General features: G+C 50.1%; 1 protein-coding gene across 2 annotated transcripts in view; it reads left to right on the top strand.

The window, feature by feature from the left end:
* FBXW4 (F-box and WD repeat domain containing 4) overlaps positions 1-15,516 on the top strand; it is an 88,273-nt gene that overhangs the window by 24,608 nt on the left and 48,149 nt on the right. For both annotated transcript variants that reach the window (XM_045023433.1, XM_045023432.1), the window contains exon 5: positions 509-603. In XM_045023433.1, the coding sequence (XP_044879368.1) occupies positions 509-603 (95 nt within the window). The remainder of the gene's footprint in view (positions 1-508; positions 604-15,516) is intronic.

The following is a 15,516-nucleotide window of genomic DNA, read 5'->3' as shown; positions in this document are numbered from 1 at the left end:
GGCCTTGCCCTCTCTGCATGTCCATTATTTGAAGATACCTAGGGGGTGGGCTTAAAAAGCCCGGCCTAGGGAGATGGGTCTATACGGGAGCACAAATGAGACAAGCCTGCAATTAATTCCCAAGCTAGTACAAATGGAAATACTCAGTTATGTCCCCCCAGGAGACCAGCGGGGATTTGAACATCCCCTGATCTGGTTGCTCTGAAAGCTCTGCACTGCACGCTCTGTAGTAGGTCCCTGCCCTGAGGAGCTTGCAGCCTAATTTTGGCTGTTCTATGGAGTGGAGCTGATCAGCTGGGCTGGGCTGTGAGAGGAACCGAGTCTGGCAGTAAAGTCGCTTGGGGACACAGTTGAGGCCTGTGCTTTTCCGGCTGGTGCAATTGTGTGACTGAGAGTTCGTTCAGAAGTTCAGAGAGGGGGTGGTTCTCTTCAAACACAGGCTTGGACGCCTGTACCCTTCCCTGCCTGCTTCTGGGTGAGCTGATGTAGCACCTCTCTCTCTCTCCAGGTTTGGTCCCTGTCCTCTGGCCGAGTGGGGCATTGTTTACACACGGTGCAGACTGAGGACCGGGTCTGGTCCATCGCCATTAGTCCATTATTAAGGTAATCAAGACCTTTAGTGGTCACTTGAACGGGTACTGCTTAACTTCCTCTCCCCCTCCCCTCCCGCCCCCAATTCCCCATCCCCTGGTACTCTGGATTTGCAAATATATCCAAGAGAGTGGGGCAGTTGTCTAGGAACTTGATAGGGGTGGGGGCAGATGAGGAGGGTATAGGCCGAGTTTGAATCCGTGGGGGCAGAAGTCTTAGGGGAGTATGCTCAGGTCACCTCCCACCAGAGCCACGTGGACCCAGCCTTGAAAGTGACTCTGTAGAAATGGCCCCTTGGTGTCTGCTCCCTTGTTCGCTTGCTGAGTGAGAGCTGCTCAGCTGTACACGCAGAGCTTGCGTTTGACTCCTCTCAGCCCAGATGGCACTGTGCAGGAACAAGGCAGATCCTACTCTGTGTCCTGCGCTCTGACTCCAGCCTCTTGTCTGCTGACGAGCGAAGCAGAAAGGGGTCCTCCTGACTCCTGAGCTCCGGCCGGGCCTGTGGAGCCAGTGGTTTGAGTGAGCTCAGTTGGCTTGGGAATGGCGCAAATTGGGTAGGGAAGGTCGTTAATGGAAAGTAAATGGCATGCGAAGATGCTGTTGTCCAGCTACTCTTCTGAACTTAACCCCCCTCCTGAGCATGCAGTTTAGGCCTTAGGATTGTCACTGTTCAGTAGAGGATGTCAAGATGTTGCGTCCAGCAGCGAGTGTAGAAGCTGCAGCCTCTTCCAATCTACTGATCAAAGAGTCTGTGCCTCCCATTTCAGAGAAGGTGAACTGATGATAAACTCTGAGAAACTGAACCTGTGTCCAGTAAATCTTCAAATTGGACTGGCAGTGAACGGCCACGTCTATGTGCTGTTGAGTTGGCCTTGACGTCGTCCCTCCTGCAGGAGACATGTCTCCTTTCCTGTCCCCGGGAGCGACCGGATAGAGCTGCTAAGAATGCCCGGATGGTGTCTATAGACCTAAATGATCCCAAATTACTCTGCAGACTGTGGACCGTATTGTGCCCTGAGCTCTATCCCATGTGTTCCCGGTGTCCCCATCGCAACGGACACTGCACCCTGCGATGCTCCGTTGGGCTCTGCCATCCCTGAGTTTCAATGGGATGAATTTTAGGCCAGCCCAATGCCAGGAATTTCCCGTGAGAACTTGTCCTCATTAGGTTTCCAAGCCAGTTTTGCAGCACCCCATCCATTTTACGTGGGGTGTGTCTTGGGGGGGTGATGGAGCTGAACCTCGTGCCCAAGTGAGCTTCACCTGTGCCTAGTTCCATGACGCTTTGAGTGCGTGTGTGTGCAGGCTGCTCTCTGAGCCATCCACAGTCGTATCAGTGGTGACCAAGGCACCCGTGTTAGCCTCCAATCTCTTGGCAGGGGCCTGGGTGGTTTTCCCTTCAGATGGCATCTGTTGGTCCTTCTGCAGTGGCTGGGAAGAGCTCTGCAGCAGGCTGCTTTATTCTCCTAAGTGATGACCTGTGGAGCTGGCCTCTTGTCAGGACACTGTCTCCTCTCGCCGGCGCGCACACTCGTGCACACTCTCTGTCACAATATTTACCTAGCGTCTTTCTCCCCCCGCTGGGTGACAAATGGGCGGCTGCAGAGCAGCTACCCCACAAACGAGTGGGCTCGGATCACTCGCTCGTTTCATGAGACCGCGAATCCCGCTGCCCCTCCATTTTTTTTTTTTTTTTTAAGAATTAGAGCCGATTAGCCACGTCATTAATTCTTCAATTTGACGGCTGATATAGCAGGGCCCGAAACACACTGCTGACCCCGCATAATGGAAACCCCGCTCCTTAACACATTGACGATGGGAGAAGTTAATTAAAATTCCACAGAGTGAAGGTGTCGGCTAACCTATAAACCTGTCGCTTTTAAGAACAAATCGCTGCCATCCTAGAAGAGAGAGGGGATCAGAGCAGGGACAGGCAGGAGGGTACGGGAGTGGGGGAGCAGGAGCAGGGGCCAAGGGGCAGGGGAGATGGATTTTCACTAATAAACTTATTGTTCACTGTTTAACGAGCATGTATCCAAAATTGTCTCTGATCTCTAGCCAGGCCAGCTATTGTGGGCCTTGTCCCTGCCTGAGCCGGTGGGATCCTGTACTTCCCTGCTTTACACGCCCAGCACACCTGGTCTAAAGAGTCTGCATTGTTGAGCTGAAGAGGGCAGAGAGGACTCAAGATAGAACTTGGGTAGTACCGTTCGTCAGCCAGGGGACTTGTTTTAAACATATCATCACTGGCACCTTCCATTTCGTCCCAGGTACTGCACGTTCTTTGCCCGATTCTCCCCTCTCCCACACTGAGTGAAATCAGGAGCTCCTCCATAGAAGTCAGCAGCTACCCCGGTGTGCAACCAATGCAAGATCAGAATCTGGCTCTGTGTCTGGCAGCTGGCACTGAAGTGCAGCCAGGCCCTTCTATGGTGGAACACGGAAGCTTTTTAACCACGCAAAGCAAGAGTGTACACCAGCTAGGACAGGAAGTAAAGAACGCCACCAAATCAGCTTGAAACTGCCAGGGAATTCAGACAGAATCCAGTTTCTTAAACTGGAAGTTGGCCAAGACACAGGAGTTAAAACCCCAACCATTTGGAAAAGCACCATGGATTCTTTAATAACCACCATCAGTCAGCAATTCAGTTTCCCATCTTGCTTTTCTGTAGCCTAGTTCTTTTGGTCTCCTGCCTCTGAAGCATCAGAGATGGTCACAGCTGGAGATGGGCTGCTGGACAGGGTGTCCCTGAGCATTCTCTTGTCCATGTGCTTTCCTGGCTGGTTGTTGCTCACATGGTCAGGGTCTAGCTTATCACCCTGTGTGGGATCAGGAAGGCACCCCCCCCCCCAGGTCGGCTTGTCAGTGACCTCAGGGGTTTTTCACCTTCCTCTGCAGCGTGGGGTGCAGGTCAATTGCCAGGATTTATCTGGACATATCTCACTTAGTCATTTCCCTGCCATTGCAATTCGTAAATGCACCCACTCTTTTTCTGTAGTTAAAAAATACAAATCTGAACTTTGGGTCCTGACTGCTCAACAGTGCAGCCCATTCAGAATGAGGAAAGCTAGAGTGACCAGGTGAGTGCCGCAGTGTATCAAAGTGTTTCTTTATGTCTAAGTTCTCCGCAGTGATGAGTTTTCTTTGCTGCCTAGGAGAACGGCACGTGATCTGATAAAGGGTATTCGGGGGTTCTACGTCTTCTGCTGAGAAGCTAGTTTGGAACTTCCTAGAATCATAACTTCCTTGGGAGTCAAAACAGAGCTCCCTCCCTGTACGGTAGCTTCAGTGTGTGCGGTCGGTAGTGGTGCTGTACGGAGGAGGTGAGTGGCCTCTGATGAGCCCTGTATGGAAAGTGGTGTCCTTAAGTGGAACTGGATCGGGCAGGAAGTTAGTCCCACCCTGTGGGGAGCAAGGGAATGTTACAAGTGTCTAAACCCTGCTGGTGCTGCTCACGCGAATTGTCCCGGGGAGCTGGAGTAGGCCCTCGATTTGGAATGTGCTAGCACCTGGAGCTGGGGAAATGGCCCGAAAAGCACCATTCTTAGAGTAAATAGGAAGTGGCAAAGAAAATCAGATTCTCCAGGCGATGGTGTGATTGGCCTCTTGTGTCTCACTGCTGCACTTTGCTCCTCTTCCCTGTGTCATTGAGCGTGAGGTGAAAAGGCTGAACTCCCTTCTAGGACAGCAATTCAAATCCATCCTCAGCAAGTGGCAATTGGAAGTTCTAGCCTTCTGGTGGCAAGCAGGTGGCCTGCCTGAAGCGCGTGTGGGGTGGGCTTCTAAGAACTTACCGGCGAATGGAGGTCCACACCCCAAACCCCACTATCCCAGTTGGCACCTCCTGGCCCTCTTGTTGGCAACTTCAGCAGCGAAGATTAAATGGACTATGGAGGTTTCCTCGCCTGCCTGGGCCTGAAGAGGGTCCTCCCAGAACTGGGGTGAGGCACGCTTGCTGCACATTGTGGGGTACATTATGCTAGTGCTGCCTGGCCTAGATCTGTTCGGTGGGTGAAGGGGACTTTGGTCTTCAGGGATATCAATTAAGCACCTTTTAAAAAATAAATAAATAAATGTATTTATTTAGGAAGTCTGAACAAGTTCCCAAACCCTTGCCATATAAATACCAGAACCAAAACAATCATTCCAGCAATTAGTGTTTGTTTAAAGAGACATTACAGGGGAATATAGTCACCCTGTCTTTAGCAGGTTGTCCCCGTGTTCTAGAGTGAGCCTGTACAGCACCTGTAGTGTGTCATTTCTAGTGCTTTTTACTAAATCAGGCCCCTATTAACTGCATTCAGTTTACGGTGACTCCTTCCCACAAAAGTTTTGCACCTGTTCTGTTGGGAGTGGGGGTGTCAAACTTTGATCTCACTATTTGAGTGACCCGCTTCTTTTTGATGCACATGGAACTATATGTTCAGCTGTGTGGCTTCCTGGTTGTCATGCAATACACACATTCTAGTGGTAAGACCAGCTTCACAATTGTGGAGCTCCCTAACAAAGTTATGTGGGGTAAAGGAATTGCATCCCATCACCTTCGGTCTCCTCTCCCTCACCTTCTCTGCACAATCTCTCCTCTTGCATTCAGTACAGCCAGCGTCTCTGCTGATCAGTGCCCTGAGAGCAGTAGATCGCACAGTAATGTGGCACCTTTGGGACTTTGGGGAAGAATTTGGGGGTGTCCCATAAGGTGGGAGCCCCACTGGACTGCAGCTTTGAGGGCTCCCAAAAGCTGGCTCTCCACTACGATAGCTAACACTGCAGTTAAGGTTGCAAAGGTGCTTCCACTCTAAACCCCTTTCCCTAGCCGCTCGTAACTTACTGCAAATTCATTTGCCTTTTGAACTCTGTAATGTGCGTGTTACGTTTTTCATTTAACGCTGCTTACTGTGGTGACTTATTTGTGTTTGGAGACCAGTCCAAGTCTGCATGAAATGGACCGATTCAAATTTGCAAAGTGAATCCAAGCCTCTAGGGTTTCCAGTGGAATAGCTGCACCTTCATGCTTCATGTCTCCCAGAGGTGAGGGAGGCCAGAAAAGAGAAGCGATCACTGTGCACCATTTGATTTGGGGCTAAGTTTATGGAGAAAACCGGGTGTCAGTGCCTGGCATTTATGGCTTCAGAAACACAGGGTTTGCAGTGTGTGTCATGCTGTCTAAATGCACCTTTCTTGAGGAGAGCCTGACTGCAGCTCAGTACTTTTTTTATGACGGAGAGACTTGTAAACTGAAAAAAGAGGTAGTGGACTCTGAAAAGAATTCAACTTTTATTCTCAGTGATTCAGAAATCCTTTGGCACTTATTTTCTAAGAAGTACTAGGTTTCAAATCCCCTTTTATCCAAACCAACTCCTTCCTTTCCTTCAGTGTTTGCCTTCTAGATTTTAAACAGTTCGGGCCAGGGAGAACTGTCCTCTGTTGTCCTCCTCCAAGCATGCTGGCACTTAACAAGCACACGAATGATTACACTGGTACAGGTGAATTTTCAAAAAATGCCTCTGATGCGTCAGGTGCGGTTCTGTGCTTGCAGGCTAAGGCAGGTGCAAAACTTTGGGTGGAGTTGATCACCCTTGTTTAAAATTCTGGCTGCCTGATGGCACCTGTCCTCATGCTGCACTGGGGTAAATGTGCATCCCAAAGAGAAGTCAGGAACATACCTCAGGCTCCAGCAGTGATTCTGGAGTGTGAAACACTTTCTTTCAGATTTTTTTATTTAAACTTCACATTACTTGGAATAATTGTGAATGATTTGTAATGGGTGCCTGGCAGAATTTCTGTGGGGTAAAATAATCGGATTCTGAACAACTCGCTAGAGGTAGGAATTTTGCCCACGTTTGGATATCACAATCAGGGCCATAATGTGTAGCTTATTAATCTTGTAAGGAAAAATCTGTCTGACAAGTTTTTTGTTTTTTTTTATTAAATGCTATCTCTTTCTCTCCACAAAATATATATGTATGGAATGACAGGAAAAGCTTCCCTGAATATAAAGGGAAACTGAAAAGCTTTGCATAAAATTAAAAACCATTCATATGATTTGTATGGCATATGATTCTAATTAATCAGTGGGATCAGAGAGCGCTGGAACCATGGCAAAGCCTAGCAAGACATGAACGACTGACTAAATGTAAAGACAAAACAGCTGGATGATAGTTCTTTGAATTTACCTGCCAAGACCTGTGTTCTGGATCCTGTGTTTCTCCTGCAAGGGTTGATGGTCCAAAGCAGGACAGGGAAACCAAAGGGAAAGGGCAGAAGTTTGGGCCGAGCTGATTAAGTGGAGGAGTTGTGTAGTGTACATGTATTGGAAATCTGTAGCTGATGTGCGTGTGTGTTTCTCACTGAGGTGAGCTCTGACCTGAGGTAAGGGGAGATGCAGCAGTAGGCCCTTTGTGACTCGAATGGTTTGACAGCTCTGCCATCTCTGTCCGATACACTGTTAAGTTTGTGTCAGGGTTGGATGGATGGATACGCACGTGCGCCCCAGAGCCAAACATGTGCAATGACGCTCTCTCCTGACTTCCCAAAGGCCATTCAACTATAACCAAGTGCTTCTAAAGTTTACTCCTTGTACTGGCATATTTCTATGGTGCTGTTCACTGTTTACGTTTGGGCACCTGGCTAATAGCTCCTTAATTTATTTGTCATTTAATTTTTGCTTGGATCTATTAATCCTACTTGACTCCACCTCAGCTGGAAGCTTGTCTGAAATGATCTATTCTTTTGGTATCCCAAAGCTTCTCAGTTAACCTGGTGTAAATCAATGGAGCTATTCTGACGATTCCCAACAGCTGAGGAACTGCTTGTACGGTGCATTCTCCTGTGACTAGTGACTCTGGAAAAATGGCTCCATCTTTCTCAGCAGATTTCTCTCTCTATGTATCAGAATCAGATCTGCTGCCTTCAGTAATATTTTTTGGTCACTGTTTCCTACTGCTCACCCAGCAGAGCCAAAATGGTGGCAGGAGAGGGAGCTGGAGTTTAGGCTGGCTCATGCACCATCATTAGAATTGCTAGCAGAGTTTGCAGTGTAGGAAGCGGTGCTCTTGGCTGCACAGGTGTAACCCGGCAGAACGCAGTGTGGTTGCACTGATGGAACTGTGAGGAGAATTTAGCCTGCAGGAAGAATCCTGCTTGACTGTCAGATCCCTGGTTGGGTTTGCAGAGTTGGCAGTTCGTAAAACATCTAACGAATGGTGCTGATTTGCGCTGGAGTCCATGAGGCAGTGAACATGGAGCGCCACGATGCTCTTTTGACAGAGTTGTGATGGAGAAGAACCTTGCCCATTGCTTTTCTTTACCTAAGAATAAAGTGCAGGAGGTCTTTCAGCTAGTTTTCTCTCTCTGCTTCTCCCTTCAGGGGCTAAAATGGTGCTCTCCAACCCACATCTCTGTTCTCTGACCCTGCTCACCTTATGTTGGAAGGAATAGCTTAGGGTTTGGTTCCATTTTCTTAATTAGTGTGTGATATTGATTCCCTATTTTGCTTTCTCCACTTGAGTGAACACACATACATATGAGTTCCCTCTCCTCTTTCCTCCAAACGCACACACCTACAGATGCCTGCTTATGCATTTTGCTACCTTCCTTACCTTTTTAATTCATAGCTCCCTCCTGCCATCCTTCCTGTAGCTGCTGAAGTTCTACCAGTTGCAGCCTTTGGGTGCTACGATAATATTTACTACTACAACTGTTGCAGAGATGAGTACATCAGGTGTCCGTTTTGGGTGGGTTTCACTGTATCAAGCGGGTAGCTGAATTTGTCCAATGCCTCCATTTCTAATTCAGTGTAGTTGCGTGTTATATTGAGGGTATTTTTGTTTCTTCCTTGGTGCTTAAGGGGGAAGTCTGTTTCCGAGAGCTGGGGGGGAAGTATCTTTGCTGTACAACGTACAAAGTAGTACCAGAAAGGAGAAAATGCGACTGTCTCATTTTCTCGGGTCACACTGATTACAGTCCTTGGGTCTGGCAGTCCTGTGTCTTCCAGGTTCTATTTCCAATTTGTGATCTTTGTCTTCTTTTTTCAAACTTGCAGGGGGAGAGACGGTAATTTTCCTGGAGCTTGGCGGCTATTTACTTTTGCGTGGCCGTACATCGTGCCTTTGTTTTTCCACCTTTGATCAGTGTCCTGCCGACAGATAATTTAGCAATTGCATCCCAGGGTGGAAGTGTGGAGTTAATGTTAAAATTAGTTGTTTTTCCCCCCCCCCCAACTTCTCTGGCTGATGAAGCAGAGAAGGAGGTGAGGGGGGCCATAAATTCTAGTACTGGCGATTCTGCTTCTTGCAGAGAAACGGAGCCTCTGATGTCTCTACAGCACTTTCATTAACATTTAAATTAAGGGTTTGTTTTTCAGGCGGCTTCAGAGTCGCAGCCCTTTCATGGCCTGACACATGCAAGGCTGCTATCTCTCTTGCTGGCAAGCCGAGTGAGTGTACAACAGTAATCAGGGCTGTATTTTCTGATCTTCCTCTGGGGAGGGCAGCGACCTGACAAGCTGCACCAGAGGTTCAAAGAGAATCCGAGACAGACCTGCAAAGGTAGATGAGCAGCAGGATGCGGGTTTCGCTCCTACAATTAAAGAGTGTGTTGTCTGTTCCCCTCCCCTCTGCTGCTGTGTGAGAGCCCCAGGTGCAAATGCCTGAAACCAGGTTCAACTCCCAGTGCTCTCTTGGGGAGCCGTATGGAGGATGTGAGTTCTCGCCTCCAGGTGGGAAGTCACGCTGCAATGTCCTTAATTAGCATCTTGGTCTGCTTTGTAAAAAATAAAAATCCAGTGGAGCTGGAGGCAGGTCTGTGTTCTGCTGGTGGTGGTAGCCACGCGGGGTGTTGTGGTGGGGGCAGGCTGTGAAGGGAAGAGTTATTGGGGGTCCTCTGGGACTCCACCTTTGTGGTCTGTGCTGTTCCGGAGTGTGTGTGTGTGTGTGTGTGTGTGTGTGTGTGCCGCGTGGCTGTACAGCGTGGCTGTGGCACACGAGTTTATTGTCACTGAAGCAGGCGATTTGGCTGCTGTAAATGACTGCCCAGTCAATGACTTTCCAGCGTAGTAACAGGTCCTCTCTGGGCATCTAAAATGCTGATCTTTAGGAGCGTCTGGGTGACCATCAGACCTTCCCCTCCCCTGGGTTGTCTCTGCCACACCAAGTGCCATCTGTAAGTGGGCAGTGTTGACGTGGCAGGGTGGCTAGGAAAACCCATGTTCTGTGAGTTCTCAGCCTGCAGTTCCAGGTGACCGGATCGGATGCCCTTGCATACAGCGCAGTGGCTTACAGTAAAAGCAGGTGAGAGCTGCCAGCTTGCTTGGTGCATGTGCTTGCGAGATGGAGTTGGAGGACCACCACTAATACTGCCCTTGTCTGTGATTCATCTGGGGCAAGGGGCATGCAGAGCTGGAGCTTATGGCCAGTAGGGTACAGCTCCGTGAAGACCTGGTTCAGGTGCTGAACTCATCTCTGCTGCAAGGGCTCCTCCAACCTCCGTCACAGTGTGGGCCATGTCTCATGGACGCCACCCTGCCCATTCGCTGCCCTGTGTGTGAACGGGCAGCGTCCCTGCAGCAGCTTCCCTGCAGCAGCTTCAGCAATTGCTGGGTGATATCAGGGAAGTGTTGCATCCTTTCTGAAACCACCAATCATGCTGTCTGCTTTTGCACTTCGTTCCCCCTTCCTTTCCCAGCAGCTCTGGTCTCTCTCCCTGCCCTGCACGTGCTTCCCTGCAGTCTGGTTCTCCTCCTTGTCACCCCAGCACATGCAGCATGGTTCTCCTCTCTGGCTGGTCAGGTAGCAGCTGCACTCCCAGTGCTGGTTCCAGTCCCTGTTTGTGATTCCTGTGTCCTCTCCCGTTTGTGCGCTGGTGGCCACTTAATGAGAGAGGCAGCTCGGCTGACTTCTGCTCGGTCCCCGCTCCAAGGAGACTTGTGGCAGCAGCTGGGAATGGGGACAGCGCTGTGCAGCCTGCCAGCTCTCCAGAGATCACAGCTTCAGAACTATAAGGCTTAGAATTTGATAGTAATTACTTGTAATAGGGTAGAACCTGCAAGGTGGGTACAAGTGCAAGGTGGGGTACAAGTGCATAAGAAGGTACAGTCGGTGCCCTAAGATCTTGTATTGCAACTCCTTCTTCCCCTTCTCTTCTTTCCCCCACCCCATTAGCTGGCAGCAGTAGTAGACTGTTCTCCTTTGTGTACTGCCCACTGAAGACTAGTTCAGGCTAAAAGCAGACACAGGGTGGGGGAAAGTGACCCAGCATACAAGTAAAAAGCGTTCGGGGTGGTGGGAGGCTCATGGCTTTATTGGGATGAATGATTGAAAATAGATACTTGACTGATTTCTGGTAGCTGTTGTGACAGAAGAGGGTCTTGAGGTGGGACCTGAATGGGGGGAGAGTGCTGGCTTGGGATAGGGTTCCATGCATGGGAGAGAAGGATTGAGTGGCACAGTGCTAAAAAATGCAACGTGAAAGCAAGATCTTCAAGGGTAGAGAGTCTCACTTGCTAGCACGGTGGGGTTCATTCAACACTGTGACTTGCAGCACAAAACCTGTTTGAGGGACGTTGTCAAGATACAAAATCATCTACTCCAAGAAGCTTTCCCCTGAAGCCAGGAACCGCTGTAATTGTCCATTCTGGGTTTGTTTTTTAACCTGTGTCTTACCCCTGCTCTGATCCGGGCTGGCAATTTCTGTGAACATGTCAAGCACTCGAAGTGGACTGGATTGAAGTTACCTGTATGACCTGGTTACTTGTGAGACCAGCAGTGGCACAGCCTAGTGTTCAGCGCATGTGGTATATTGCCAAGTACTGTCTGAGTAACACAGCTCTTAAATGTAGATGATTTTATTGTCATCGATACTAAGAACCGTAGAGCTGAGGGCTGGAACAGACCTGTTAGTCTGTGCATCCAGGCCTGGAATTCACAGTCCCGCGTTCTGCCAGTTCGTGATTGTTTCCTACTGCATACTCAGGGGCTTCATTCAGTCTAATAGAGGACTCCAGTGACGGGGCTTCCATCGCATCCCTTGGGCGACGAGTCTACCGAATTGATAGCGCTCGTCATTCAGCAAGGTTTCCTGATATTTATCCTAAGCAGAGCTTTATCCCATTGCAGCATGTACCACCATAACCCCGTCCTCTCCTTCCTTGAGGCCTCCAGCCAGAGCCAGTTATACCTATTCAGGGCTCCATCTCCCCTCGTGCTGAGCCCCCCTGCAAAGTGCTAGGTCACTGAAAGGTAATCGAGTCCTTGGGCATGGGGGATGCCCAGCGCCTTGCAGAATTTGGGCCTTCAATGCTCGGAATCTAGACTCCTGCGTCCGTCCTTACGCTGGTCCGTTGGCACTTTGGTTTAACCCTTGTGGGCTCTGACTTTGTTCTTGTTTATGCCAGTGTAAGTCTTTTGAGTTCAGCAGAGCCACTCCTGAGCCACACCAACGCAACTGTGGTTGGGGTGGAACTTCTGTTAGAATATATATATTTTTTAATTTTTTTGAAAGATCCACTGTATTTACGGGAGTAGGGGGGGAAATGCCTGCCCCTGTTCCCTGCCCCCCAGTGCTTCCACCTCCCCCCACATTGTTTCGAAAGGCTTGGTGCATCTTTGATTAGGTGCAGGTCAAAAGAATTTCCACATCGTGACCTTAATAACTAGGGCTGATTGGCAGGCGGTCTGTGGAGAGGGAGCAGCCAGCCCCTTTCATCTCCCTTAATGCCGCTTGGGGACAATGGGCCAGCATATTTTCCTTGTTGTTCCTCATTTGAAAGGGTCTGGTATCTCTACTAGGTACCTGTGACATGGGGGTCTTGATTGGGGTCTCATAAAGGGCCCTGTCAGTGTGTCCAAAGGCCGAGAACACAAAGGCAATCAGTGGGTGGGGGTCTCAGCTGACCACTGAGGAAGGGAGGGGAGGGTCCTGGAGGCAGTGGAGGGAGAAGCAACCCCCGATGGGAGACCTTAAAGGAGGGTGGGGGGAGGAGGCGGCCCAGTTTTGTCCCGAACTCATCAAGCACATCTGCAGAATTGTCCCAGCCACTGCCTCCCAGTTTCAAAAGAAGATGATCGTTTGATAAACCGTCCTGATTCACCACTTTCTCACAAGGGAGGGAGACCCACCTTTGACCTCTATGATTTCACATTGGGCCCAGCTTTTCTCCCCCCCCCCCACTCCAATTGCTGGAGAAACTTTGAAATGCATCCCTTTCTTTCCCCCGCGCGCTCTCTCTCTCTCTCCCCCTCTTTCCCTTTAGGGGTTTCCCCTTTCCCCTCCTCCCCGCCCCCGCGCTCTCGCTTTGTAAAAAGCAGGCGCGCTGCTTTGGAGTTTCGGCGAGTAATTAGTAAAATCTTTCGGCAGCACAATAAAACGGCAGCGCTTGGCCTGCATATTCCCACCATTTACATACTAGCGGGCATGCGAGAAAACAGGTGGCCTTCCCAGTGCATCGGCGCCTGTGAAAATCATTTGGAAGGCAGGGAGGGGAGCTGTGCCGGGACCCACTCGCTCCGGCTAGCTATCGGAATGTGCATGAATATATTAAAATATTTTCACACAATGCTTGTATTTTCCAACGGGAAGAGGCATCTTCTCGATGAAAGGCGGCTGGCCCAGACGGCAGGCCCCTTCCGAAGGGTCTTTCCCACTCGGGGCTTGTTCGCATGGACCAGATAGGAAGGGGGGGAAGACGGGAAATGGGCTGCGTCTCCAGAGAGCAGAGCTTTGCATCTCTTCCCATTCCCCGTTTTCCAGTGAGCGACTGCAGAGCCGAGTTGTGGGGATTCATGTCACCAGCGGGGGCTCTTAGGAAAAGTCTGAGGAGGCGCAGTGGGTATAAAGAGGAAATAGTGTGTAGTGTAGCATAGAGCTGATGCACGGCATCCCCTTGCTGCGCCAGGAAATGGCTGAGGTGGCTCTGTCCGTCGTGGGCAGCGTTAGCAAAGTGCCCATTCGTAACAGTGAATGTTTGTACGGCGCTCGTTAGCTGCCGAGGTTACTATGCCACGTGCCCAAAGCAGGTAAGTGGCAGCCCTGGCATTAGAACCCAGGAGTTGCTGCCTTCCAGTCCTGCATTCATTAGACCACGTTACCTCTCTGGTAGCGTAGCAGGAATTTGTTAGTGGGTGTTTTGGGTTTAGCTGCACAGTTTATAGAATCACAGACTATCAGGGTTGGAAGGGACCTCAGGAGGTATCTAGTCCAACCCCCTGCTCAAAGCAGGACCAATCCCCAGACAGATTTTTGCCCCAGATCCCTAAATGGCCCCCTCAAGGATTGAACTCTCAACCCTGGGTTTAGCAGGCCAGTGCTCAAACCACTGAGCTATCCTCCCCAATGAACCTACCGATGGAGCAGCTGGGTCTGGTGGAACTCCCTTTCTCAGGCAGCAGGATGAACGTCCTCACATGGCTTCCATATGCAGCAGGGTGCGAGTTCAAATCCCTGGGCTAGTCTAACTGTTCTGCAAAGGAGCAACCTTCCTGGATGGCTTTGCTGCCCGCCTAAGCTCCAATCAGTTGGAGGGAATTCGGGGAAGAACACTAGTAAAAGGGCAAGGGTTGGTAGGGACTAAACACTTAAAGAACCAGTGGTAGATCTCTTGGCCAAAGGCAGAGTCTTTGTATGTCTCGAACACTGAGTCTGGCTCTAGGGATTCTGTTGCCCTGGTCAGAGATAAAATTGCCCTAGCGTATGCCAGTTGTAGGAGTATCATGGCAGCCTAGTTCAGAGCTCTCCGAGGATGAGGATAGTCTGGGGTGGTACAAAGGATGTAACTAGGAGGAATGGGATGAACTTAAGGCGACGTCCCTTGGTTGCAAAGGGCCGTGATCGCCTCTGAAGGAAGGTGCTAGAGAAGGGAAGTGTGGTGGGTACCGTGGAGTCACTGTGTGGGGATGTATCGTAATCCTGTCCCAGTATCCTGAGTGCCTGTCTCACAGGTGCGTACAGAGACAGCCATCTTGAGGCTCACCTGAGAATGGACGTGCATTCATCGTGCGCTAGTTCTGGCCAGGGACTTGGAGAGCTGCCGACAGGCATAGTGTCTAGGTGCTGCCTACACTCCAGTGCAACCACAATTCATAGATCTCAGAAAGAACCTCCTCCGGCCCCCAAACAAACTCCCTAGTCAAATCCACCCCGACTTCCCTCCAAAAAGCCTGGGAAAGGAGGAGTCTTGCAGAGGACCCGGAAGGTCCCTAAATTGTTTCTGGCAGATGAAATGGGAGCAGCAAGCAAGCTCTGAATCAAAGGCCTCCTTGCGTTGGCTCTGCCCCCGGGCACCTTCCCTTTTTAGAGTAGGGGCCGGTGCTGGGGGGCCTGAATCGACCCCGACTCAGATGGCCAGCACCCGAGCCGTTCCATACGGTGAAACCCTTTGCAGCGGGGCTCATCACATTGCCAGCCTCCCTGTAATGCATTGAGCAGTCAAGGTAGAAAAGACCCATGGGAATAGGGCCCTTCAACTCTGACTCTCCCAGCCAGTTCAGCATCGTCTCTCGTGGTAGATTTCACAGTGCAGACATCTTAACCCTGCCAGAAAAATTACCAGCATCCAAACTGGCAGGAGCTTTTACTTTTTAAATGATTTTATTCAGACGTTCCCCCTTCCCGCAAACCCCCTCCCTCCCCCCCCGCCTCTCTCGGCACTTCTTAAAGAGACAGTGAAAAAAAGAGCTTTGGTTTTTGTTCAGGACGGGGGTTAGAAAGGTTGCAGGGGGCATGTAGCCCTCTCATAGGGGTGTCTTGTCAGGGCGCGGCATGAAGGGCACAAACAGATCATAACCTTTAAATGAAAACGCGGTGGAGGGGAGAGATGAAAGCATTGAAACAAATTAGATACATCTATAGGGGGTGCTCAACTGGAGAAAATTAGCATTTCTTCCTAATTGGAGTGCAGGGCATTCCATTACAGGGTTTCATTACAAGGAAGG

This window comes from Mauremys mutica, chromosome 7, assembly GCF_020497125.1.
Source record: "Mauremys mutica isolate MM-2020 ecotype Southern chromosome 7, ASM2049712v1, whole genome shotgun sequence".
NCBI classification, from domain to species: domain Eukaryota; kingdom Metazoa; phylum Chordata; order Testudines; family Geoemydidae; genus Mauremys; species Mauremys mutica.
This window is presented reverse-complemented; position numbering and strand designations above follow the sequence as displayed.